General features: G+C 54.6%; 1 protein-coding gene across 3 annotated transcripts; it reads left to right on the forward strand.

Annotated features, from left to right (window-relative positions):
* The first annotated feature begins 522 nt into the window (after positions 1–522).
* Positions 523–18,302, forward strand: SFXN1 (sideroflexin 1). 3 transcript variants are annotated; one of them, XM_037057801.1, is made up of 11 exons: positions 523–661; positions 6,611–6,778; positions 7,614–7,784; positions 8,468–8,566; positions 9,640–9,715; positions 10,532–10,617; positions 11,547–11,674; positions 12,252–12,301; positions 15,226–15,275; positions 15,658–15,705; positions 16,608–18,302. In XM_037057801.1, exons 2-11 carry the CDS (start codon positions 6,615–6,617, stop codon positions 16,702–16,704), a joined length of 969 nt encoding a protein of 322 aa, XP_036913696.1. In that variant the 5' UTR covers positions 523–661; positions 6,611–6,614; the 3' UTR covers positions 16,705–18,302. The 3 variants fall into 3 exon arrangements, with proteins under 3 accessions (XP_036913696.1, XP_036913697.1, XP_036913698.1); XM_037057802.1 differs by lacking the exon at positions 12,252–12,301 and adding an exon at positions 12,585–12,634; XM_037057803.1 differs by having other exon boundaries at positions 577–600.
* Positions 18,303–26,575: the final 8,273 nt, after the last annotated feature.

Consider the following 26,575-nt stretch of genomic DNA (forward strand, 5'->3'; position numbering starts at 1 on the left):
CCCCCAATCAGGGGTATGAATCCGACTCCCAAGGGCTTACGATTTTTTTTAAGTGTATGTGGGTAGATTTATTGGCTCCCATAACTGGAAGCCCAGGAAGCAAAACTAGCTTCAGGATTGGCTGAGCCCGGGGCCCGAAATTACGTCACCTGAATTCTATGTCACTTGCATTTTTCAGCTTAGTTTCACTTCTACAGACTGGTTTGAATAAATAAGTGAGGGGGTGAGGGAATGAATGAATGTTGACTCTTTGCAAGAACCTGGGAATAAAGAAATTTAAGGAAGGGCTAGTCCGTGGGGAAACTAAAACAGAAAACATGACTTTAGCAGGAGCAGAGACCCACACCATCGTGAGGATGAACTTGGGGGATCGTGATGGAGACAGGGGGGCAGGCAAGGAACCAAAACCCGAAGCGCTGGCACCGGGATCTGGCGGGGCAGGAGGAGAGTTGGCCTAGTGACAGCTTGGTGACTCAGGAGGCGGGGCTGGGCTTTCCAAGTGCCAGCGCACAGCGCCCAGCCCGACCTCCCGGCCCTGGGCGGGGTCTGGGGCGCGCCCCGGCGCGCGCTGCCTCGGTGGCGGGAGAAGCGCTTCCGGCGGTGAGTGAGGCTGCGCCGACCGAGTCCTGCAAGTCCTGCTGCCTGCGGCCTGAGGGTAGCGGTGAGTTGCGGGCGGTGGGCGCCCGGGCAGCGGCGTGCGCCCGCGCAGCGGCGAGCGCCCGCGTGCCGGCTGCAGGGATATCCCCGGGCTGAGAGAGTACCAGTCCCCTCGCTATGCGGGGCACCTCCAGGGCCAGAGGTCCCTGCATCTGGGGGACCCCTCCCATCAGCTGCCTGACAGCTCCCCACTCCAGCAGCCAAGCTTCCCACTCCCCACGAACTCCCCCGATGGGAGGGGGCTCGCCACGCTGTCTCTGGCGACAGCGTGACGACACTCCCTGCGGGGAGGACACTCAAGATGGCTGCTGCGGGGACAGGCACCGCGCACACGATTGCCAGGCGACCAGGTGGCATCGACCCCCACCCCCCTCATGCTCCTGGTTCTTGGCTGCTCTTGGCTCAGCGCGGGGCTCTGGGGTCAGAGGGGGCCGCCGGGCCTGCCCTAGAACTGGCCATCCGGGAGGGAAGAGATGGGCACTAGTCCGGTTCTGGGCTGTGCGGGTAATATAGGTCCCTTCGGTTTTACATTCTTCCATCCCCCTGAGGTACTTGCATTGCTTTCTTCATCCACGTGAGAAAACTGGGCTCAGAGAGGTTGAGTAACCTGCCCAGGGTCACACAGCTGGCCATCTGAGTGTCAGCGGACATGTTACTTCTCCAGAGATGCTTCCCCTTGGCCGAGCCGTCTGAAATCGCCCCCCTCGCCCGTCCCCGTTAGACGGGCCGAGTTCTTCCTTCAGCACGTGTGTCTGCAGTTGAAGCGAACTGTGTTTCCTGGCTCGCTTTGTTCTCTCCTTGTGATCAGGGTGTGCTTGCCTCTGCTCCCCGCCCTGCCCTCTGCACCCAGCAGTGGCGTGCCCCATGGACCCCCAGGGTGGGTGTTTGGTGAGTGCCCGAGTGAGAACACCACGCTCCACTGGGCTCTGCCGCGCTCGGCACACAGCTGCCTCTGAGCCCGCCAGCATCTGGTCGGGAATTTCCTCCAAAGTCCTCATTTCCCTTCTGTCTCACCTCCTAGATGTTTGACTTGGGTCCCTCTATTCTCTCTCCCTTTGCCCAGTTCACTGAGCCTCTTCCCCATTCCAGGCATCGTTGTAGGTGGAAGGGGGCGCTCGGGTCAACGAGGGGGCTTTGCAACTGTTACAGAGCTGGGCTCAGACTCATTCGACACAGAAGGTGGAAAAGATGAGAGGCAGCTCTGTGGGAGGGCGAGTGGAGGCCCCCTCCCCAGATGTGCTGGGGCCTCAAGCAGGCCCACCCTCCCCGCAGGGCAGCCGGGGTCCAGCTGGCCAGGCTGACGGAGTGTGGAGCGAAGGCTCAGTCAGCGCCAATGTGTCTAGGCTCTAAGTATGCCGTCCAGGGTCCGGCGGAGTGTGCAGGCTCCCAGGCCCCTGGGCCTTCAGGACGGGGACCTCCCTAGCGGGGCTGGCTATAATTCCCCCTCGGCGAACTGTTTAGAATGCCCTCCATACTCTGTTCAAGTTCTCTGAACCCCCACACGGAGGGGCGTAGAAAGGTGCCAAGAGGGAGGGAACATCCCTTCCCACCTGCTCTTCTGCGGACAAGGCTGGGGGGGCGGCCAGAGCAGCGCTGGATTTAGGGCAGACCCACCTCCTCTGCTTGCTCTCTGGCGGCCTTCGAACGGGGGGACGGTGGCCCTGCGCCCTCCCGTGCGGGCAGTGCTCACACGCACCCAGTCGGGGTGCGGCCTTGGGTGCAGCCTTTCGCTTGAGGTTAAAAGTAAGAAGAATCACTAGCCGTAAGTCATTCAGAAAAAAAATACTGACAGTGCAAGTTAGCCTAGAGAGTGAAAAACGAAGTTAGACTATGTAACAAGTCCACACTGAATTATCAAAAGTTCAAAGCTATGCAATTTTTAGTTAATCTGGCATCAAGAGTTTGTAAAGAGTTACAAGAGTTACAAGAGTTTGTAAAATATTTTCATAGACAGCATAGAATCCGTGAGTTGGCTCTTTGATGTGGGTGAGACAGTCAACCACACAGGTCCAGATATTACAAATTGCCAGTATTTTATTATTGTTTCAGCCTCGAGCCACCACCTTAAGCAAAAACCAATAGAGTTTATTTATTTATTTGTTTGTTTGTTTTTAGAAAGAAGGGAGGAAGAAAGAGGGAGAGAAACATCAATGTGTGGTTGGCTTTCACGCGCCCCCTACTTGCGACCTGGCCCACAACCCAGGCCTGTGCCCTGACTGGGAATCGAACTGGCAACCCTTTACTTCGCAGGCCTGCGCTCGATCCACTGAGCCACACCAGCCAGGGCAATAGAATTTTTTTAAATGAAGAACAACTTCACCCATCCAAAGAGACTGATGAAGAAACCCAACCCCAATATTGATCTTAAGGACTGGGAGACGCCCAGCGATCGTGTTGTTAGCTAGGTGTCTTACAGTTAACAAAAGAGGGGTCTCCGCGTGGCGGGAGGGAGTGGGAGCGGGAGGATGATAAGGGGAGACAGGCGGAAGGCAGCAGTGGCGCACATCTCCCCGATCCGAGGCAGCGCCCCCCTCTGCTGACAGGCCCGTCCCGGGAGGAGAGGAGCCTGCTCTGCAGAAGGCCGCCTCGGAGTGGAAATGCCCTCGAAAGGACGCAGCTTGTGCACAGGGTCCACCTTCTGCTCTCTGATTCGACCTCCTTGGGTGGGCCTGACTGTCCTGGCAGACGCATGGCCCCCAGCCCTCGGAGGGGCGGGGGTGCGGCTCGAGGTCAGACAGAGCAGCGACTGCCAGGCTTGTCATCTGGGGCTTGGGACGTGGTGTCTCGGAGGAACTACATAAGGGGGGGGGCGTGATTTTCTGAAAGGGTTGGAGCAAGGAATTAATGGTCTGATAGAGCAGGGCAAGCCGAGGGCCCAGCACATAAGGGGCGCTGAGTCTCGTCCCCCTGCAGCGACTGAGTGAGGGCCCCACTCCAGCCGGGCCCGGACCAGGCAGACCGGAGCAGCCAGACCTTCCTTAGTGGTCCTGGGCAGCTGTCCTGTTTTAGCCCCATTTCCCGTTTAATGCCTTTATTGTCGTTGATCTTTAGCCAGGGTTAAAGGGCTTTGTCTTGAAGTCCCTGACGAAGCCCCTTCTCTGCTTATTTTCTGTGAAATTCTGGAAAATTCTTTTTTTCCAACAGTGAAGCGGTTCCCTGGCATGTGGCCAAGCCTCTGAAGTAAAGTTCATCTCAGGGAAAAGTTCTTTTGCTTACGTGTTTCTGGTTGTCTCCTCAATGTGCCCAGGCAAAGCTCCGTTCCATTCCTGCCCCGACCCTACCCCCACCCCACCCTCAGCACCCCCACCCCACCCCCCAGCCACTGCACGTCGGGGCTGGACTCCAGCCCCCGTGGACGACAGCTTCACCCCTGTTGTGTGGCTCGGCGTGCGGATCCTACCAACTCTGGGAGCAGGCACTGACCTCTGCCCCACAGATGAGAAGAATGACACTCAGAGGTGGGCAGTGACTCACCCGGTGACATGCCTAGGCAGGAAGGGACAGAGCAGGACTCCAGTCTGGAATGCTGCGCTTAAAGTCCAGCTGCGATCCCTCGGGTTGTCAGGGTGGGCCCTCAGGGCCCGGGCCACAGGGCAGGGCCCTCCTCTGCAGGAGCCAGCTGGGAAGGACAGGCCCAGCACGAGTGGCCCCGGAGTCCCCTAAATAGTATGTTGCCCCCACCAGAGAGTAAGAATCTTCCCTTCACTGTAGGGCCTCTGGTTATTATTTATTTATAATTTTTACACTTTCAAAACATAGTGTTTCCCAAAGTTAACTGATCGTAGGATACCAATGGCATCCTTCTTAAAAGTCAGGTCCTAGGCCCCACCATGCTCTTGAATCGGGGTTTCCAGGGAGATTCTCGTCTGTCACAACCGCCTCTCCGGGGAGCAGGGACTGGAGCCGGACAACTGAGGTCAGCGGGTTGGCACCAACACTGACCAGAGCCCGTCAGCTGACTGCCCTGGTACCCGAGTTGTTGGGAGGGCTGGATGAGAAACTGTACGACAAGCCCTTAGACTAGGTGGTTACCTGACACCAGTGAATCTTGCTAGGCAATTCCCTAACCTGGCTGATGGAGAGACACAGATCAGGAGCCCAGGGATGACGTCTCCGGGGAGACAGTCACGGTGGAGCTGGGATCGGAACCCAGATAAACTGCCTCTACACCCTGTACCCCTTCCCTCCCTCGTCATGTCCGCCCAGGGGTTCCAAGTGAGAAGATAGTGAGGACGGTGCCACTCGGAGCCAGGAACCCCTTGCTACTAACGGGCTGGCTCAGTAGACTCCTTTAGGGACTAAACAGATCCCCACCCACTCACTGGAGCTGCCTGCTCACAGCCCTGAAGGCTGGTGTGTTGGGGGAGAGGCCCGGCCGAGGAGTTGGGGGGGAGGGGGCACCCTCGCATGGCTGTGCGATGCCCAGGTGATCCCTACCCTGGCAGGAAGGCAGGCACGCAGGCCTCCCCGAACGGCTCCTGAAGACTGGGACACAAGTTTAAAAGTTCCTCACAACAAGTCCCAGCTCCACGGACGACTGAACCGTTCAAAGGCGTTTCCAACTTAGAGTGAGAGGCCTTTTACCCTTCCCCTCATGTGGACAGGTGGAGGCCACTGTTCCCTAATCTCACTATGGTTGCGTCTCCGGGGACAGGGGGGCTGAGGAGGAGAGGAAGAGACGGGGGAGTAGGGCACACGCAACACTTACCCATTAAGTTCACCACCCTTGGGCTCCGGGAGCCCAAAACAATGACAGTACCAGCACCAAAGATCACGGATCGATCGCACAGCGCTGTAACAAATACAATAGTACGAGAGTCTGGACTGTCCAGAGAATGACCGACCTGTGACACAGGCTGAGCAAACGCTACTGGGAGAACAGGGCCCGGCGACCTGCTCCAGGCAGGGTTGCCACTGACGTTCGATTTGTACAAACGCACTGTCTCCGAGGCATGAGGAAGCGAGGTCTGTGAGTGTTTCAACACCCAAGAGGCCTCCTTGCTGCGGCGTTTCCCTGTCTCTCTCCTGAGTCTCACGGCCTCCTTCGTTCCTCTTCACCCCCATTCCATCATCTCTTCATTCCACCGAAACTGAACCTGTCGAAACCCAGAAATCTGCCCAGATAGTGTGTAAGGCGTAGCGTTTGCTGTTGACCCCCTGCAGTTTCTAAACCAGCAGGAACCGACTGGTCAGTAAATTCCCCCGAGGCTGTGCGGTCCACCTCCTCTCTCTCTTTCCTGGCCTCCCTGAATGTCTGACGCCGTCTCAGGGGTTCCGAATCTCCATCAGGGCCTCAGGTGGACACAGCGCAGAGGATGCGCTCCCCACGGTGTCTCCTGGCTCGCTTGGGGGTACCCTTCACTTGCTTTAGGTGTCATAAAGCTGGTGAACTCGTGTGCACGGTCTTGAACACATTCTCCGGTGTCCTGTGCAGCCTGGCCCTGGGAGGTGTGGCATCGTTCTCTAAAAAGAGGCGGGATCTTTGGCCAGTTTCAACCTTTGTTAGGGGAGGGGAGGCGGCAGGCAGGGGGGCAAGTCCCGCATGACAGGCCTGGGCTGGCTGCTTCCCGGGAAAGGAACCAGCCTTCAGGGAAGCCATATCCGCCGCTCCTCCTCCCACCAAGCCAGGGACTTCACTCCCTCCCAGGTCGGTGACAGCACCACCTACTGGTAGAAATAAGAAATGCAGCAGTAGCTTGATGTTGAATATAAGGAAGGATATAATACCATGGACTTATAAAAGGACGTATGTCGGAAATGATTGAAATTTGGTTGAGATTTATGGACAAAGTGGGTTTAGATCGTCTTTCTGCCATTCATCGTAAAATGATTTGGGGGGGTAGGAATATCCACGCGCCTCTACTGGAAGGTCATCTGGGCGGCGGGAGGCCCACACTGCGCGGACACCGTTTAAGTCTCACCGGGACTTGTCTCTCTGACCCTGCCCGCCCAGGACCATGTCTGGGGAACTGCCACCGCACATTAACATCGAAGAGCCTCGATGGGACCAAAGCACTTTTTGGGGACGAGCCAGCCATTTCTTCACCGTGACGGACCCCAGGAACATCCTGCTCACCAACGAACAACTAGAGAATGCCCGGAAAATCGTGCACGATTACGGGTAACGTCAGGGACCTCGCTTGCGGCGGAATGTACTAGCCGAGCATCGCGTTAGCCTATTGTCTCCAAACCTTCACTTCGCGAGTTCACCATTTTGTTTTTCACAATGGAATCCTTTTCGCGCACACACACACAAAAAAATAGGAAGGTGTGTTTTAACCCCCATTGCTGGCCCTTAACACAGATGTCCAGGCGTCACGGTACCCTGAAAATAAGACAGCGCTCCCTCCAACTCATGGGCACCCTGCTGTGACAGGCCCCCCCCCCCGGCCCCCTGTCACAGCACCCTGCCCCTTCCCATCCTCCACCTGCACCCACCCCAAGCACCTTTTTAGGTCCAGATGGAGACAGCACCAGACGAAGGGCCAACTGGCCAGAGTTAGGGTGGGCTGGTTGCTGCGGAGAAAAAGGAGTCTTTCCAATCTAGGTTTTTCAAACTATCCATACAAAACTGAATTCATACTCTTGATCACCACAGCTTTTGTCTAATGGGTTAAAAACATTTTAGTGATTGCAAACTTCAAAATATATCTTTAGATATGTCGTTTGCAACCACATTTCTAAGTTCACCATGACCCTATTATACAAGGTATGTTTTAGTGTCTCCAAATGGTAGGTAATTTGAGATGTGTGGGTTTGAAATGTTCACTGTTAAGGGTTTATCACCCTCTGGGTCACTGAAACGTCACTGACTGTGCCATGCGGTTGTCCCTCCCCCGAGCACAGCTGCTCTTTGTAGTCAGTGTGGACGTGACAGTGTCCAGCGGCCTGTCTCCGTGCCGTGGGCGAGGTGCTGGAGACGAGCAATGTTCTGTTGTTGGCTGTTGCTCCCCTAGACGAGGAATTATCCCTCCGGGCCTCACAGAAAACGAACTATGGAGAGCAAAGTACGTCTACGACTCAGCTTTTCATCCCGACACCGGAGAGAAGATGGTCTTGATAGGACGAATGTCAGCTCAGGTCCCCATGAACATGACCATCACAGGCTGTATGATGACGTTTTATAGGTGAGTTGTGGAGAGGTAGCAACCGCTCACTCCGGGCCACAGAAGCTTGGCGTGGAGTTTCGTGTGTAAATAATGTCCTTGAGGTCGGTAAGGTTTCAGGTTGAGTTCCCGTCTGTATGGACGCCCCTGTAGGGGGCTGTTGTACCTTCTCCCTCCGCCGAAGTTTTCTCTTTGTGGTTCCAAAGGAGCTTGAACTTTTCCCCCTAAAGCTTAGACCCAAAGGAAATGAGATGGACAAAGGAAATAAAAAGAGTGTCTATGCAAATCCCCATCCTTACCCATTCCCGAGATATAGGTGCAGGTGTGTGGGGGCAGGGGTGCAGAGGGGACGTTTGGGCTGTGCCTCCAGGTAGGAGGGCTCGGGACGGCTGAGCCCACCAATGGCTTCCTTTTCTCCCTGTGAAAAGGACCTGGCATTTACTGAGGGCCTGCCTAATGTAAGACACAGTAAAAGCAAGGCACTCCCTCCTCACTGTGACCCTCTCAGCTCCGAGTCACCCACATCTAACGAGTGAGGAAATGGGGACGACGAACATCTGCCCGCCCCCGGGTCCGAAGCCGCTGACCCAGCGTCTGTCGTCTCTGGTGCCCTCCTCTCCGGGCACCAGGGTTCGCGTTCTCCGCCCGGCACAGCAGCGGGGCCCGCGGGCGATGGCGCCGGGGTGACGCTCGCTCTGTTTCAGGACGACGCCCGCGGTTGTGTTCTGGCAGTGGGTGAACCAGTCCTTCAACGCCGTGGTCAATTACACCAACAGGAGCGGGGACGCGCCGCTCACCGTCAAGTAAGGCTCCCGCGCACCGTCCCCCGCCCCTCCGCTGTCCCTGTGCCGGGGTGGCGTCGCACTCCTGTCTGAATCGGTAGCGTATGGAGCGTACTTCTCGGCAGTGGCCCTCTCTCTCCCTCTCTGTCGGGATGACTTTCGTCCAGACCGGCTTCTCGGACGTCCCTCGTGCTGTTGGTGGCGCTGGTAGGACAATGGGTCTTCCACCCACCGGGGCTCATCTCCCCACAGAACACACAGCCGCAGCTCAGGGGGGAGGGGCTATGCTTGTGGACAGCGGCCAGTGTCCGAAGCAACGGGCGACCGCACTGTGCTCTTTGCAGAGGTCAAGGGCACCTGCATTTATGCCTGATGCGTCTTACGCATCAGTCACCAATGGGGCCAAAGTAAATGGGTCTAAACTGTTGCCTCCCTGAAAAAAATTTGCAGACGGGCCGAAGTGATCGGTTAGCCAAAACTTTTAGCGTGGCTCGTCCAACGCATCCGCGTTGTGTTCTGTCACTGTAAGTTGCTCTTCCCAGTCTGTATTCTTCTGCTGTCATTGTTGTGACAAAAGACGCCGGCTCTGCGGCCAGCAGGGTTTGTCGCACCTGGCTTGCACCCCGCCCTTGAAACGAAGCGTATTTCTAAATAGCAGAGAATTGCTTGGGCTTCGCTGTGTTTCGGGGATGAGATGTTTTGAGCTCTTATACACTAAGTTATCGTTTTAAGAACAGCCTTACATTTCTCCTTTCGGTGCATGAATGTTTTGAAGAGTTTGTTGTTCATTTATACGCATGTGCCACCCACCTGCAGGCCGGGATGCGTGTTCCCACGCTCGGCCCCTCCTGCACCAGGTCGGCCCCTCCCATCCCCGCCCACGCGGCCTGTTCTGCCCGTGCCCGCGTTTGGAGCTACGTTCGGCGCCGTGGGAAGGATCCCGTGGTTCGCGTGGGCCTGCTCGCCTTTCCTCCATCGTTCTGTGGACTCTACATTCTTGATCACGCCCTTTCCCGTTTCCCCATCCGTCTAAAAAAAGGCTCCTCCGCCTGCCCGTTGTTTATTTACCTGTGGGCCGTCCGTCTTCTTTTCAGTGAACTGGGGACGGCCTACGTGTCTGCGACGACGGGCGCCGTGGTGACCGCGCTGGGACTCAACGCGCTGACCAAGGTGCGGGGGGTTTCCTTCCTCCGGGGGAAGCTTCGCGGTGGGCTCTCCCTGCCTCGCTCCGAGTCACTCTGCAATTTCTCAGACCAGTGCAAGTCCGAGGACTTTCTCACTGTCGTGCTCTTAGACTTTAGTTGTGTCTTCCAGGACCCTTGGGGAGGGTGTCACTCGCAGCCAAGACCCTGCTGCTGGGTGGGACGCTGCGGTCCGGCCTAAGTCAGGCGGTAAATGATCACCCAGCCCAACAGCCCACCGGAGGCTGTGTGCAGGAGGCAGGCCTCTGGCCACACCTCGGGGACGGGGACAGGCCCGCCCCCGACCTCAGNTGGGCTCTCCCTGCCTCGCTCCGAGTCACTCTGCAATTTCTCAGACCAGTGCAAGTCCGAGGACTTTCTCACTGTCGTGCTCTTAGACTTTAGTTGTGTCTTCCAGGACCCTTGGGGAGGGTGTCACTCGCAGCCAAGACCCTGCTGCTGGGCGGGACGCTGTGGTCCGGCCTAAGTCAGGCGGTAAATGCTCACCCAGCCCAACAGCCCACTGGAGGCAGGAGGCAGGCCTCTGGCCACACCTCGGGGACGGGGACAGGCCCGCCCCCGACCTCAGGACGTTGGGACTCAAAGCCCCGCTCCGGCAAGTGCCTTAGACGGCTCAGCTGGAGACAGAAATACAACTAGGAAATTGGCTGTGAAAGTGCCCCCGGCCCGAGTCTCTACACCGGCAGGGCTCTGCATCCTCCGCTGCTTCCGAGAGGGGATCGGTGCGGCCGTCCGGGAACGCGGGGACAGTCCGGTAACGCGTTTGGGACGCTCTCCTCCGCAGCACGTGTCGCCGCTCCTCGGACGTTTCGTGCCCTTCGCCGCGGTAGCTGCCGCGAACTGCATCAATATCCCGCTCATGCGGCAAAGGTGGGTGGCGCGCGTCTCCGCCTGGGCAGCGCGGCAGGGCGCCTGCGAGGACTGGCTTTGCCGGAAGTTTCAAAAATGACCTTCACATTTACAGATCAGACTGAGGTTGGAGAGTTGCGCCAAGATCAGCTGGAATTGGGGGCGAGGGTGGACCCACTGGCGAGACAAGCTTAGCCATTGAGTTGCCAAATGACTGGAGCAGGCTGCGTGCAGGAGGCCGGAACACGCTTTCTAGTTCCGTATAATAACCAGTTTAAAAGACTGTCTCTCACGCTCAGGCCTAGTTGGGTCAGGTCCAGGCCAAGAAGATTTTTACACAGAAAGTTTTTTTCTCTAAAACAGGTCCTTCTCCCCAGGTCCATCCCCGGAATTTTCACTTGGAGTTTAAAATGCTATTAATCAACACCTTTGGAAGTATTTTTTTTAGAACTGACAAAAATTAGAGGAGGAGGATGAGAAAAATCATTTTGGAATGGATAACGAGAAACAGGGTAATGACAGGAGCTGTAATGAAAGCCTGAGTAACTGGTGATGTGTTAACTGAATTGTCACAAGTGCCCCATGGGGCCATCTGCTGGTGACAGCTCCTGGGTCACTGTCAGTTCACTTAGGTCTTCCTCTCTTGGAAACTTGTTCAAATTTGGACACGAGCATAAAAATCACCCTTACTCTTAAGTTAGCCTACTCACCCTTGAGTCATATTTTAATTAAAATCGCTACCCCCCCTTTTCTTTTTTAACAAAGTTACTGTGTTACTTCACCTCTGTGCCTGTCCCATGAGGACGAAACCTGTCCGTGGGATGTGAAAAGAGACTCGTTCACGCCCAAAGTGACACTCGAGTGGGTGACCCGGGTACACGGGGACCTGGCCTTTCCAGCCCTTCCAGGGAGGCATCTGTGGACATGTTGGCGTGTGCTTTGCTCTCTAGGGAACTCAAGGTCGGCATCCCCGTCACAGACGAACAGGGGACCCGCCTGGGTGAGTCGGCACACGCAGCGAAACAAGCCATCACTCAGGTGGTCGTCTCCAGGGTCCTCATGGCCGCCCCTGGCATGGGTAAGTACGCTGCCGTCCCCTCACCCACTCAGAAACACAGGCTGAGCGAGCGAGCGAGCATCGGTGCACCAAAGAAATCGCCACCGCTTGGTGGATGGGCTCCTTTGCCAATTTAAAACGAAAAAACAAAATGAACAGGAACCAAGGCTCAGAGAGGCGAGGTAACTTTTCCAGGGTCACCCAGCGAGCTAGTGGCCTTCAGGACTCAGGGCGCAGGTCTTTATTCCCTTCACCGCATGGTGGGCCCCGACCCTCCCCCTGCTTGCTGGGAACTGCCTTTGTTTTATTGCTGTAGGGGCCAAATGCCCCTGATACTGGTGCTGTTCCCTATTAAAGTTAAATGCGGAATTCGTAAGATTCTAGAACTTTCTGGCTGGAAGAGAGCATTACATTCTTTTTCAAAAACCTAGAGTATGAGAACAGTAGATTCCCCCCCCATTGTCCCCCCAATCCTAAAGTGTTTTACATAATTACTCGGCCAGTGTGGAAACAGCCTAACAGTGATGTAAGCCTTTTGTGAAATGGTGGGGGGATGGCAAGCTGGACGGGAAACTGAGGTCTCCGCCTTGACTTGCAGTCGCCCCGCCGTTTATCATGAACACCCTGGAGAAGAAGGCCTTCCTGAAGGTAAGCCCCGGCGGCTGCACGTGCCATCGTCTCAGTCTTTTCAATCCCTTTTCACGCGTCATGCCCACAGAGTACCCCCCCCCGCCCGTAAATCCGGGGCAAAGAACCGGAAGGCCAGCGGCACTGGGGCGCATCCGTAGATAGAAAGATGTTTCCAGGAATATTTGATTCCTGGTCTCGGGTCTCGGGAGAAAGCTCTCATGAATGAGAACTGCTGCCCACATCTCTCGCGAGTTGATGACTCCGTCACACACCTCGGTCACGCACCGTAGNTGACTTGCAGTCGCCCCGCCGTTTATCATGAACACCCTGGAGAAGAAGGCCTTCCTGAAGGTAAGCCCCGGCGGCTGCACGTGCCATCGTCTCAGTCTTTTCAATCCCTTTTCACGCGTCATGCCCACAGAGTACCCCCCCCCGCCCGTAAATCCGGGGCAAAGAACCGGAAGGCCAGCGGCACTGGGGCGCATCCGTAGATAGAAAGATGTTTCCAGGAATATTTGATTCCTGGTCTCGGGTCTCAGGAGAAAGCTCTCATGAATGAGAACTGCTGCCCACATCTCTCGCGAGTTGATGACTCGGTCACACACCTGGATCACGCACCGTAGCTAGGGAGCTAGGGGATGATGGCAGGGTGTGAGTTTGGTGTCCACGGGTCACTGTCCACACTCTCAGAAAGGAAAGAAATGACGTGGGCCTGGCTCCATGGAGCAGTGAATTTAGTGCCCCCGTTCATTTCTCTTGGGAGGCCATATCGAACCATTTGTTATTCTACCACCGGCCTCCCCTCGCGGCCTGAGAGCATCACAGGATGAAACTGTAACCAGGGACCCTCAGCATGTTCTTCTTTACGCAGCTTCCATGATTCTACGCAGTGGTTTAGGCTCAACCTCGGTTCCCCAGTTCCTACAACAAGTAGGAGACTCGGGGACAGGGTGACTGTTTGGCCCGTGCACTCAGACCCGCCGGGAGGAGTGGGTCGGCCCCTCAGGGGGGAGCAGGTGTGCCGGGGTGAACTGTGTGGGGTCCTGGAGACAAAACTGTGATTACGACATCACAGGAATATGGCACAGCTTTGAGAAAAGGACATACTTCACAGACCACACGCCTCCGAAATGAGGTCAGTGGCTGGGAGAATTGTGAATGCCTGCCAGGCATGTCCATCGGCCTGTGTACTCCCGACGGGCCCCAGATGGGAAATGAAAGCAGACACTTCGGAACACTTCGTTCACGCTTTTGGCACGATTACAGTATTAGAAAAATATGCAAGAAGTTAGGAAATGAAGAAACAGGGCTGGTGAGCACTGCCATTGGGCTAATGTATCCAGTCCTACGTGTTGATGTGAGATGCACAACAAAGTATCCAAGTGGCTCTGGTGTGAGATGTGCAACAAAGTATCCAAGTGGCTGTCTGGCGTCCCTTTGCTCCTTGAACCGTCAGGGGAGAAATCCACAGCCCCCTGGTGCCGGCCTCAGGACACTGCACCCTCGAGAGCCCTCTGAGGTCCTGTGTTGGAAGTGGGGGTGCGTGTGCAGGATGGAGTGCTGCAGAAGGCGTCGGAGCAGGGGTGACATTCAGGTTGAGTTACACGGGCTCAGTCAGAATCTTCCAGGACCCCTGTCATCACCGTGACCCTTTCACAGGCTTGTGTGCCCTTCCTGCGAGATCACGGGCAGCTGCTCGCTGAGCTGCTGGGTCAGCCCTGGGGGCGGCAGACAGGAGTCCCCTGGAAAGGAGCAGGCTGCCGTCCCAGGCTCCTGTGGGCCTTCCGAGACATCTCCTTCTATACTTAGCTTGCCTTCCCATTTCCGGGTCTGTGACCAGCCTAGACGTCACACGTCTGGGAAGTGTGGGGACAAGGATTTAGCATCTCCTTATGAAAATCCTTCGTCGGACGGTGCCCGTTGCCCAAGATCCAGCATTCCCATCTCTTGCTGTCCTCTGTGGGGTGGGACTCCGGGGATCTGTCTCCTCTTGGTGACATTTCTCCCTCCCTCTCTAGTCCACGCCTCTCTCCCCTCACGTTAACCTGTGTGGCGCCCTCTGTCACCGGAGGAGTCTTCAGGGACCAGGGTATGCCTTGTGCATGAGCATCCTGGGATGGTGACTTTCTAACGGCCCGCGCTGACCCTTGACGAAGTTGGCCAATGTCCTGACAACCATTTCACAACTTCCTTGCAGCTACTACCCCCGTGGCCTTGGTCCTGGGGTCACACTCCGCATCGCTCTTTGCCGTGTGTGCTTTGGTACCACTCCTTCTGAAAACTAAAACCCTAACAGTCCTTATTCTCCAAAAGACCGACCAACTCATTCACTTCCGTTTTTACAAAGAGGCGGGCAGAAATGGTGCATGCCGGCCATAGCCTTGACCGTGTTCACAGCAGCTAAAACCAAGAGAGGAAACCTGCGGGGGGGACAGGGTGGGGGGGGCGGGTGTTTGTGGGCTCCTGCTCCATCCCAGGCATTGTCCTAGCTGCTTCGTGAACACGATGTGACGTGCCTGCACCCACATGCTTTTAGGAAGCTGTCGTGACCCTTGGTTTTGCAGACAGGACACCAGCGCTTGGAGGGCTGGGCTCTGCCTGCTCTCTCCCCACAGACAGGAACAACCTGTCAGGGTGGACATTTGGGACCAGGCTGGACCGCCTCCCGTGTGCAGCCAAGCATCATTCAGATTACGTGTGCAAGGCAAACAAATGAGAAGCCCCTGGGCCTTTGCACGTGCGTTTGCTGGCAGATAGGGGCAGGGGGCGGAGCTCGGGAAGTCAGGACTAGCATGCTTGTGGCAGTGTCTCCCCTGGTTCTACTAACTGCATCCCACCCGGATCTGGCCATGCGGAGGGGTTCCTTCCAGGTCATCGGCGGGAAAAATGGTCCCTGAGGGCCTGTACAAAAAGTATTCAAAACGATTTATTTCTCAACACAGAGGTTCCCGTGGATGAGTGCACCCATTCAGGTCGGACTGGTGGGCTTCTGGTGAGTAGAATTCCTTCGCTATCATTAGTTTTGTTTTTTAAAGATAAATGTGCGGCATATGAATGGGGAGGGGGAGGGGAGGTAACACGGGACCGGGTTTTGGAAATGAGACCACCCGAGAACACCCGGACTTAGGGTCCCAATAATTAGCTGGACGTAAACCGTCTTTAGGGAAACCTACAACGTGTGGGGTATTTGCATGATTCATTTTTAAACTCGTTATCTCTTTGGGTTTGTTTTTTAAAAAATTATTTTGGCACTTCTTGGTATCATACAATGATACAAACAAAACATTTTTGTGAGGTAATATAGGGTTCAAAGGAGAGAAGGGGTTGTTGGAAAAGTAAACTGGAGACTAAGTGTTCTGATTTATTTTTTTTAGTTTGGTGTTTGCTACGCCTCTGTGCTGTGCTCTCTTTCCTCAGAAAAGGTATGTATTTTTATTCTTGGGAACCACCGCAAGTTTTCATCTGAAAACCAGATTAAAGTCGAAGACACAGGGGCTGTTATTCCATTTCGCTGGCGGCAAAGTCAAGGTCCGGGCAGATGAGGGAAGCCAAGGTCTCTTAACGGGAACAGCCGGAGGCAGACATCAAACACACATCCGTTTAATTTCAAAACTCTTTTGACTGCTCCTGCTCCATTTGAAAGTACTTTTTATTTTGTAAGACTCAGGTTCAGTCTGGTGCAAATTTGCTTTGATAAACCTTTAAATGTGGTCCGCCATTGGCCAACCCGTTGGCCCATGCATCTGTAACACAGATCTCCTGGGACTCGCCTTCCACCCCCCCCAGGACGGCGATTATACATACGTGGCTCCAGTGGTTGGTATATTTGCTCCCCTTCTTCTTGCCTGGTTTTTGGCCTTAAAAGCCCTACTGTGCACTCTCATCGCGAGCTGCCCTTGCATCCTTTTGATGCGACAACTGGATTGATGGGCATTAAATCAGCTCCGCACAAATCTAGGTCCTCAGCCGCCTCCTGATCTCACTTCCAGGCGCAGAGCAGCGGCACCTGGTTGTTCGGGTTTGGTGTCCGTGTTGCCAGACGGCTGCCCACCCTGGGCCCACGGGCCCCAAGCAGGGGGCCTCTGATACTCTGAGCTTTCAGAGAAGGCGCTCTGTTCTAGAACAAACCCGATCAGGTCCCTCCACCTGACAGAGAACGCCACCTCTCACCTGCGCATCCTCCTCGGGGACCCTGCTGAGGAGGTGCGGAGTTACCTCCTGCGTATCACCTTTGTGCCGCAGGCCAAGACCCCCCTAGGGACAGCAGGACCTTTCTGCCCCCACCTCTGCCCGCATAACAGCTGTCCTTCCTCCCTCACCACAGTTCCATGTCTGTGACAAGCTTGGAGGCCGAGCTGCAGGCTAAGATCCGAGAGACTCGCCCCGAGTTACAGCGTGTGTACTTCAACAAGGGACTGTGAAGTCGGGGACGGCACCTCCGCCGCAGCCCCGCCAGCCTCAGACCTCGAGCGGCCTTGGTGAGGAAGTCTTGCGCCACCTCGGTCCTCCCAGCCGCACACGCCTCCTGAAGACCCGCGTGGGCCCCTAGAGTCAGGCCGGCACGGACAGCAGGGCACCTGGGGCGGCCAGGCGCCCCACACCTGCTGGCCCGCTGAACCACGGGGTGATTCAGAGAAAGGGCCCTCCTGGGGCTTTTATGGTAACTGCTTCCTCAAAGACACTATCCCAGCCCTCACCTAGATTTTTAAAAAGCACTGCTCTGCATAGAGTAGATGTTTGGAATATGCTCAAGAAATGGATGATCAGTTAGTGAAAAGGAAGCCCAGGTAATATATTGAATTTTTACTGTCCTTTTGTTTTAAATCAAGGCCATTCGGGTAGTGATTTTGGAAAATACAAAAGCTCTGATGCTAAACAATAAAAAATGACTCGTAAGGACAATGTTCCTCCGGCTTGGCCAGTGGGCAACCCAAAGTCCATGGTAGGTTCTGGGGGTTGAAGTGTAAAACCCCTTCACATCCCTCCTGAAAGTCCTGGGAGCAGACAAGCATGACGCGCTGTCCTTGCTGTCATCAATTGTGTGTGGCTGTTGCTGGTGGATTTCTTTGATTTTAAATTTATCCTGTTTTACATTCTTATGAAAGTGTTATACTTGTTGACTTGATATTCAATTACTACAACAAACAGGCAAATAACTGGAACGTATAAACGTCAAGTTTAGGAAGTATACTCAGTGATTGGTGGAAGGGTACTCAGTGATTGGTGGGAGCGTACTCAGTGATTGGTGGAAGGGTACTCAGTGATTGTGGAAGTATACTCAGTGATTGGTGAGGAAGTATGTTCAGTGATTGGTGGAAGGGTACTCAGTGATTGGTGAAAGCTTGCTCAGTGATTGGTGGAAGCATCCTCAGTGATTGGTGGAAGTGTACTCAGTGATTGGTGGAAGGACACTCAGTGATTGGTGGAAGTGTACTCAGTGATTGTGGAAGTATACTCAGTGATTGGTGGAAGCTTGCTCAGTGATTGGTGGAAGGACACTCAGTGATTGGTGGAAGGACACTCAGTGATTGGTGGGAGCGTACTCAGTGATTGGTGGAAGTACACTCAGTGATTGGTGGAAGTGTACTCAGTGATTGTGGAAGTATACTCAGTGATTGGTGAGGAAGTATGTTCAGTGATTGGTGGAAGGGTACTCAGTGATTGGTGGAAGGACACTCAGTGATTGGTGGAAGTACACTCAGTGATTGGTGGAAGTGTACTCAGTGATTGGTGGAAGCATACTCGGTGATTGGTGGAAGGACACTCAGTGATTGGTGGAAGTGTACTCAGTGCCACATGACTGGACTGATACTCGTTCATCTGATCATTTTTAGAAGTGACGGCACAGTTCCAGCCCCTAAAGTCCCTTTTTGCCATCCTTCTGGATCTCTCTGGCCTTCGGAACGGTACAGAAATGATATGTCCGTAAATCAGTGACTAAGCAAATTCTACTTGAAGGTTGTGTCTTGAGTCCCACCCTGTTTGGAAATAAGGAGTCCGTGGACCACTGCTTACGTCATCTGGGTAGTTGTATATTTAACATACTTCAGGTAACAGAGGCTATGCTTCAAGCGTGTTGGTGTTCGAAGGCACAGGCCAGATGTATCACTGCGCATGGACTGCCATTCAATCCTCCCGCAATTCAGAGATGGGGAGTGAAAAACAGCGTGGGCACCTGTCTTGGCAGACTCCCCCGCCCCCTCCCAAAAGCGCAACCAAACCGCATTTCCCCATGAAGAGAAGAGGGCGTGCCTTGTGTCTGTGCTTCTTCCCTAAAGGGGCGGAGGGGTCTGAAGCCTGGGCAGCTCCCAGCCTTCCTTCGTGCCCCCGGAACGCTCCCCTTGCAAAGCAGTAATTCCGCACTCTGGCCTTGGTGCTTCTCCTTAAAAAGGGGGAAAGGCCTGAGTCTCCAGGCAGGTCTCCATAAGGTGCTTCAGGGGTGCTTTTCCCAAGAAGCCAGAGCGGCAGAGGCCCAGCCCCCTCGCCCCAGCGAGTGGAGGAATTCTCACCCGGGGTCACTGGTGGCTTCATTCCAGGGTCTTCTCCCAGGCCGACGGACTGAAAGGCTGGCACCCCGGGGCCCTGTGGCCAAAGCACTGTTACCAAAGGGATGAGAAACCTGGCGCTGGGTCTTTTTAAACGTGACTCGGGGACGTTTCCGGCTCTTGATGCTTGTACATAGAGATGTTTACTGTCTCGTTTAATCGTGGCTTTAGAAAAAGGTACAAAGGAACCAGGACTGGTGATCTTTGCTGAGCCCCTAGAAACGCCTGTTCTGGAGAAAAGTTCACGAGAAGTGCGGTGAGCCTGGAAGGACCCACGGTCACTCGCCGCGCCCTTACAGGGGCTGGGGCAGCGCGGCTGTGGTGCCTTCCCACCCACAGGCATTGCTGCAGGGTCAGCGCCGTGTCTTGCCGGGGCTGGAACCCATGTGTCATTTCAGTGCCCCTTGGACGAGTGCTCAATAAACTCAGAATGAAAATAAACTCTCTCTTGTGTTTGTATGGAAAGGGTGACACGGCTTTTATGTTACTGTGGATGGTGCCTTCCACTGAAACACACTGTCGGGGGTGCCATCCCTACCCCGTGGTGGAGAGAGATTTCTGTGTTATGCCTTTAGCGAGGACTACATCTCTCATGGCGACCAGCCTTCCCCCTCCTTCAGCCCCGGACGCACAGAGCACCCCCCCAACACACACACACGCAGAACGTGAATTACGGGCACAGGGGTGTGGTCCTGCTCCGCGCCCTGATGACACCCCGATGACAGACACCACGCACGCGGCGGGCAGGGTGCTGTGCGTCTGTGTTGCGTGTCAGAGGCTGAAGTGGAGCTAGCACTTGCCATCGTTCACAGGGGGGATCTAAACACCCCAGATCGGGAGTGCCTCGTGAACAGACTCAATAAAGAAATGATAATGAAGCGTCTTGACCTTCTCGGTCCCGTCTCTGTGTATTTTGCTACCATCACTGCATTCGTCACGTAAGTCACTTAAAATACCCAAGAGCTTGGGTCTGGGGGCCAGCGCCAGTGTAATCTTGGTTTCAGTCCCTTATTCTACGCATTTGGGCTGCTGACCTTTCTTTGTGACCTTGGAGAAAATCGTGGCCTCGCCTCCATAGAATTGTTGTAAAGATAAGACGCCATAATCCCTGAGCAGCTGTTTGCGTACTGCCTGGCATACAGCCAACACCTCATCAATGAATGCCCGTCACACACGTGTTTGTCCTAGCGGCCCTGGACGTGACTCAGAATGCTGCCACGTCAATGTCAGTGGTAAGATGTTGGAGCCCTGGCGTCTTCCCCAGAGATGACCCACAACCTAACCGAAGATATCAGATGACAGTGGTTACACAAGATGCCCACATCCGTCTTTTTCCTAAGAAGGTTTTGCCTGAACGAGACAGAGGAGGGGCAGCCTGCTCACGACCAGAAAGCTGGGGCTGCCGCACCTGCTCCAGGTGCCTGGAAACCCGGAACAGAAGCCAAGACCCAACCACCAAACAAAAATGTGGACAGCCCCGTCCGAAACTGCCAGCAGCCAGAGCCTGCTCATGCAAGCACCCTCTGTGGTCAGAATCTCCCTGAAAACTGAGGGACGACCAGGTTGCGTCTGGTGGTGCTGACTGATCTAAGGCACAGGTGGCAGACACAAGGCCCGCGGCCGAACCCAACCCTGCGCCTTGTTTCTACCCGGCGGCAGCGTCAAGCTCTCGCTTAACTGTTAAGGGGTAGTTACAGTTATACGGTCCTAAAATTACCTTCAGCCCTTTGAAGGCAACCGCGAGGCTGATGTGGCCCCCGGTGAACATGAGTTTGACAGCCCTGATTGAAGGCATCACCACTTAAACCCCCGATAGTCAAAGTGTGGACCCAGACCAGCTGCGTCCCTGCTGGTTAGAAACACACGTCTGTGGCCCCAGCCCCAGCGCTGAGCCAGAAGCTGCAGGGTTCCAGGAGTCCCGGACACGTCACAGCCTGAGACAGTCGGGCTGTGGAGCCACGACTCTGGCCTTCCCAGAGGCCTGGGCTTCCCCGGGCCGACTGCAGACCAACTTGTCATTTTCTGTGACTTTATACACCCCCTCACCGGATTCCAGGAGCACCCAGGTTCCACCCTGCCACACTTGGGGACACAGGGTCGGTGGGCTTACGAGGGCAGGGACCCCCTTGCACTCATGGGCACATCTCCAGCACCTCAAACAACTGGCACCGACCCACCGAGGGGCCCCGTGGTCTTCGGGTCCAACCCGGGCTCTTCCCAGGAACCCGAACGAGGGTTCTCACGCTCCCAGTTTCCAGTTGGGGGAAAACAGGCCGTTCTGTGTTGCGGGAAGGTCACCGCCAGGCTGTGGAGGGAACATGGGATGCGAGACTTTCTTTTTTCTGGAAACAGAGCTGGAAATGAACGTGACCCCTGGAACCCCGGGGGAAAGGGCTGTCAGCAGCCAGGGCCTGACTGTGGTTCCAGAGCCCGCTCTTTGTCACTGAGGACACGACCCCATGGGCCACAGAGCTTCTGGAGCAGAGAGGGCAGTGGGGGTGGTACACATGGGGCCTTGTTTAATCCTCAAGGAGTCCCCAGTAGCCCCGTTTTTTAAGAGAAGGAACTTGAGGCTCAGAGAAGTGGACTGACTGGTGCCGTGCGGTGGCCCGACCACCACCTGGGCCCCAGCCTCTCCAGCAACAGGAGTGACTACAACGATCTCTGGTCTCCGAAGTCGGGTGGTTGTTGCTGTTTTTTCATCCATTACTCTTTGCAACACCCCCATGGTTCCTCTGGGCATCATCTCCACTAAAAGGGAGGGGAAAGCCAGGGAGGAGTAAAATCACTCGCCACAAACCTAACTTGGGGGCCATCGAAGGACTGTGTGAGATCAAGTCGAGTGCCCCACCCCCAACACACACAGGAGAGGTTTCTACGCCGCACTGAGTTCAAAAGAGTCCCCAGCCAAGGTTAAAGTTAGGTCCATGACTTCCGGCCAAGATGGAGGCATAGATGGAAACACTGTGCCTCCTCGCACAACCAAGTTTAAAGACAACAAAGTTTTAGTAACAAAAATGCAACCGAAACACAGAAAATTGAACTATATGGAAGTCCAACAACAATGAACCGTTCAGCCAGACCGGTAAGAGGGGCGGAGCCAGCGGCTGGCAGAGCGGGGTGGCACAGGGAAACTCGGCCAGGCGGACCCAGGTGCACAGGCGGTGGTTGGCAGATCCCAGGCGTGGGTTGCCACGGACAGACCCAGTGAGGGCACAGGGCGGCTGGCTGACCGCAGTCACACATTTGCGCGCAGACAGACCAGGCGAAGGAGCGAGGGGTGAGACAGACCCCACAGCCTCAGCAGTGGGAAGCAGCAGAGGGGACTGCCATTGCCCCTCTCTGACCCCGCCCCCCCCCCACACACAGCATCACAACACAGTGACTGAGTTGCCCCACCCTGGTGAACACCTAGGGCTCTGCCCCTCATACGTAACAGGCATGAACAGACCAAAATATTATGGCTTGAGAAGAACTCAAAGCCCCAGAGCCAATAACTCTAAGCGAAAAAGAAATAGCCAAACTTTCAGATGCACAGTTTAAAATACTGGTGATCAGGATGCTCACAGAACTGGTTGATTTTAGTCACAAATTAGAGGAACAAATGGAAGCTAAATTAATTGAAATGAAGGGAAATGCACAGGAAACCAATAATGATGGAAAGGAAACTGGGACTCAAATCAATGGAGTGGACCAGAAGGAAGAACGAAACATCCAACCAGAAAAGAATGAAGAAATGAGAATTCAAAAAAATGAGGAGAGGCTTAGGAACCTCCAGGACATCTTTAAACGTTCCAACATCCGAATTATAGGGGTACCAGAAGGGGGAAAGAAACAACCACGAGTGGAAAACATATTTGAACAAATAATAAAGGAGAACTTCCCCAGTCTGGCAAAGGAAATAGACTTCCAGGAAATCCAGGAAGCTCAGAGAGTGCCAAAGAAGTTGGACCCAAGAAGGAACACACCAAGGCACATCATAATTACATTAGCCAAGACTAAAATGAAGGAGAGAATCCTAGAAGCAGCAAGAGATAAGGGGACAGTCACCTACAAAGGAGTGCCCATCAGACAGTCAGCAGATTTCTCAAAAGAGACCTTACAGGCAAGAAGGGGCTGGAAAGAAGTATTCCAAGTCATGAAATCCAAAGACCTACATCCAAGACTGCTCTACCCAGCAAAACTTTCATTTAGAATGGAAGGGCAGATAAAGTGCTTCCCAGATAAGGTCAAGTTGAAGGAGTTCATCATCACCAAGCCCTTATTATATGAAATGTTAAAGGGACTTATCTAAGAAAAAGAAGATAAAAAATATTAACAGTGAAAGGACAGCAAACTCACAGTTATCAACAACCACACCTAAAACAAAAGCAAACCAAGAGGACAGCTAGATCAGGAGCGGAACCATAGAAATGAAGATCACAAGGAGGGTTAGCAACAGGGGAGTGGGAGGAGGAGAAGGGGGGAGAAGGTACAGAGAAAAACTAGCATAGACAGTAGGTAGAAAATAGGGGGAGGTCAAGAATAGTAGGGGAAATATAGAATCTAAAGAACTTGAGACATGTGGACATAAACTAAAGGAGGGGAATGGTGGGGGAGGGGTGTGCAGGGTGGAGGGGAATGAAGGAGGGGAATAGGACAACTATAATGGCATAATCAATAAAACATATTTTTAAAAAAGAAAACAAAAACAAAAAGTTAGGTCCATGAGACCAGGCCCAGATAGGGTCCCAGGTACAGTAAGCGTCAGGAGCACTGGTCTTCAAAGAATGGTCCCCAGACCAGCATCTGCCGCACCCTGGGGACGTGGAGATGGAGGCTCCGGGCCCCCTCCACACCTACTGAATCGGAAACTGCAGGGGCCCAGCCCACCTCTCAAAGCCCCCGAGTGGTTCTGAAACACTCCGGATAGAGAACCGGTGAGTGGGTGTTAGGATGAGCTGAGTCAGACCACGCTCTCTGAACCTTAGCTTCTTCGTCTGTAAAACAAAGAAAACACGACTTCCTTCTGAATAATCATGAGAGTCTGATGCGAATTCATGAAGAGATGGCACTTACCCTGCTGCTCAGCACAGTGCACACCCAGCCATGGGTGGCCTGAGGCCAGGAGTTCGACCACACGGTCGGTGACCGTCCCCGGAACAGGCCCTCTGGGGACCGAAGGTGGGTGGGTGTGCAAACTGCCTTGACAAGACGGTTTGGCAGCATCTCTCAAAACTTACAAAAGCACATGCCCCAGCATCCCCACGTCTAAGCGTCCGTCCCACGGATGTGAATACACCCAGGCTCTCGGAAGGCTCCCACGGAGCCCGCTAGGGAGGCGAAGGGGAGGTTGGAGGGTGTGTCCAGAGAGAGCGCCGGGCAGGAAAACAGTACAAGTGCACCTAACCGGGAGGCCCTTCTTTCAAGATAGATGAACAGGGAGAGGGACAAATTACAGTTGATTTTTCACAAACAGAAACTCCATGGAGGAAAAAAAAAAGACTATCACTGGATGGTAGGTTTATAAGTAAGTTTTTTAATTTTCTCCATATTGCTTTTCTGAATTTCCAGATTTCCTTCTGCTCCTGAACTCAGGACATATGACAATAAGTGCTACTTTTCAAAACCTCTGCGGGTGGTAATCTCGTTTTTCCAATAATAGACGCACTGATACATGTATAAGGTGTGTTAGTGGGATATATACCAAAATGGTTCACACCAGTTTGGTATCTCTGGATTTACAAGTAAGCTTTATTTTCTTTTCAGCGTTCTGGGTCTTGGATTTTCTGGAATGCCCCGGCATTCATTTTATAATCAGAAAAATGCTAAATTCGGGCCACTCGGGAAAGTCACCGCTTTGGGGGCCTCATAGGGCCACCGCAGGCCTGCCCCCTGCTCCGGTTTGGGAACCACAGGTGGGGAGAGAGCCGCAGCGCAGAGAGGCGCCACCAGGGGGCAGCATTGTCTGCAAGATCGTGCTGCTGGACTGGCCACTTGGCAGAGTTGACCGCAGGTGGCTCAAGGCCGAGGTGATCTTTAGATGTTAGAGGCCAAGTCAGGAAGAGGGCAGAGGAAGCTACGAGAGAGACAGGATCTCCGCAGCTGCGGCAAACTGGAAAGATGGCCTGCTTTGGTGTCTGACAGGCAGAAATGGGTTCATCCACTGGGGCTCATTGTACCAGGCCGCTGAGTCTCGGTGGGCACGGGCAGGGTTGGGACTCAGAACCATGGGAGACCAGACTGGGCCCTACCCTCAGGGCCGTCGGTGCTGGGAGTCTGAGCCCTGCCCAGCGGAGGGCTTTCGGGACTGGTGCCTGAGCTGATGCCTGGAAGATGAGTAGGCATTAGTCACTGCTGGAGGGAAGGGGCAGGAAGGAAACTAGGGCTCCTGGGTGGAGGGTGCAGTCCATTCAGAGACCTGGAGACCCGGGAAAGTGTGGCTGGATGTTGTGTGCAAGGGAGGGGGCTTCTGCACAAAGAACCCACCAGGTCCTCGGCCGAGTGGTGAGGGCTCATCAGGGCCCCCCAAAAGCCATTGTCTGCACCTGGAAGTGAGGCTCATTCTGAAGGGCTTTGTGCGGGGAGAAGCAGCGGCCACGTCCAGCTCTGCCACTCACTATTTTCAGGACACGGGGCCAGCCAGTTGCCTTCTCTGAGCCTCAGTTTTCTCATCTGTAAAATGGAGAGAGTGAAACCCAGCTTATGATCTTGCTGTGAAGATCCTGCAGGCTGATCTGTGCACCCTGGGTCATGACATGCCTTCCCTCGTCCTTCCATTTCTCTGCAAGGCCACGTCCAGTGCGGCCTCAGCCCGGGCTGGGCACCCATCCGTTCACCCCCGCTAGTTCCCAGGGCGCAGGACGCGGGCTCATTCTGCGTAACTGACATCAAGACCAGGGTCAGCCCTCTTATGGCCGCTGAGAACGGGAATGTCTTTTAATCATGCGCAATCTCCAGGAAAGATGGTTACACAGCATGAGAGAATGGTTTTTTAGCAAAGCTAAAAATAGAGACAAAATCATCAACTCTGTTGAAATAGGAAAGACTGGAACCTTATGATGCAAACTCTGAATAATAATTTCCGTGCAGAATGTAGGGACGGGGCTGCCGGTGACGCAGGGCACAGGGACCCAGTGCAGGCCGCAGTCCCGCTGGGCCTGGGTCGCAGTGCAGGTGCTGACCTGGCGGGGGGCACAGGAAGGGAGCAGAGCCTTCTCCCCAGACCAGGGGAAAGTCACATCACAAAGTCTAGTGAAGACGGTCCCACGAGGAGGAAGAGGACGCTGTCACCCAGAGAGAAGCTGGGGACTTCCAGCTCTGGCGAGACGAAATCTGGACAACGGAGAAAACAGCAGGGGAGCCCCACGCTGCTAAGTAGACGCTGACAGTAGAGTGTGCGGGGAACAAAAATAAAAAGAAAAAAATAATTAATTAATTAACTAACTAACTAAAAACTCAAAGTGTGGGGTAAGGGAGAGGAGGAGGCGGACGGAAAGCTGCCTGCATGGTGTGGAGAGCAGAGCTGAGCGGGGGCGTGGAGGGGCCAGCCAGGGGGAGACGCCACCCTTCAAAGTGAACTGAGATTAGAGGGCCCCCGGCGTGGCCTTGCACAGGGCCCCTCACATCCAGCTTCACTCCCTGGTCACCCACGGAGTGCTCCACAATTCCTACTGCTCAGGCCCCGCCCATTCTGGTGGCACCACAATGACCTGGGGGTGACCTGGAAACCAGCATTTTGAGTTCCCCAGGCCGGACTGAGGTGCAG

The sequence above is a fragment of the Sturnira hondurensis genome, unplaced genomic scaffold, assembly GCF_014824575.4.
Source record: "Sturnira hondurensis isolate 20B ecotype Veracruz unplaced genomic scaffold, ASM1482457v3 Scaffold0009733, whole genome shotgun sequence".
In the NCBI taxonomy this organism is placed as follows: Eukaryota; Metazoa; Chordata; class Mammalia; order Chiroptera; family Phyllostomidae; genus Sturnira; species Sturnira hondurensis.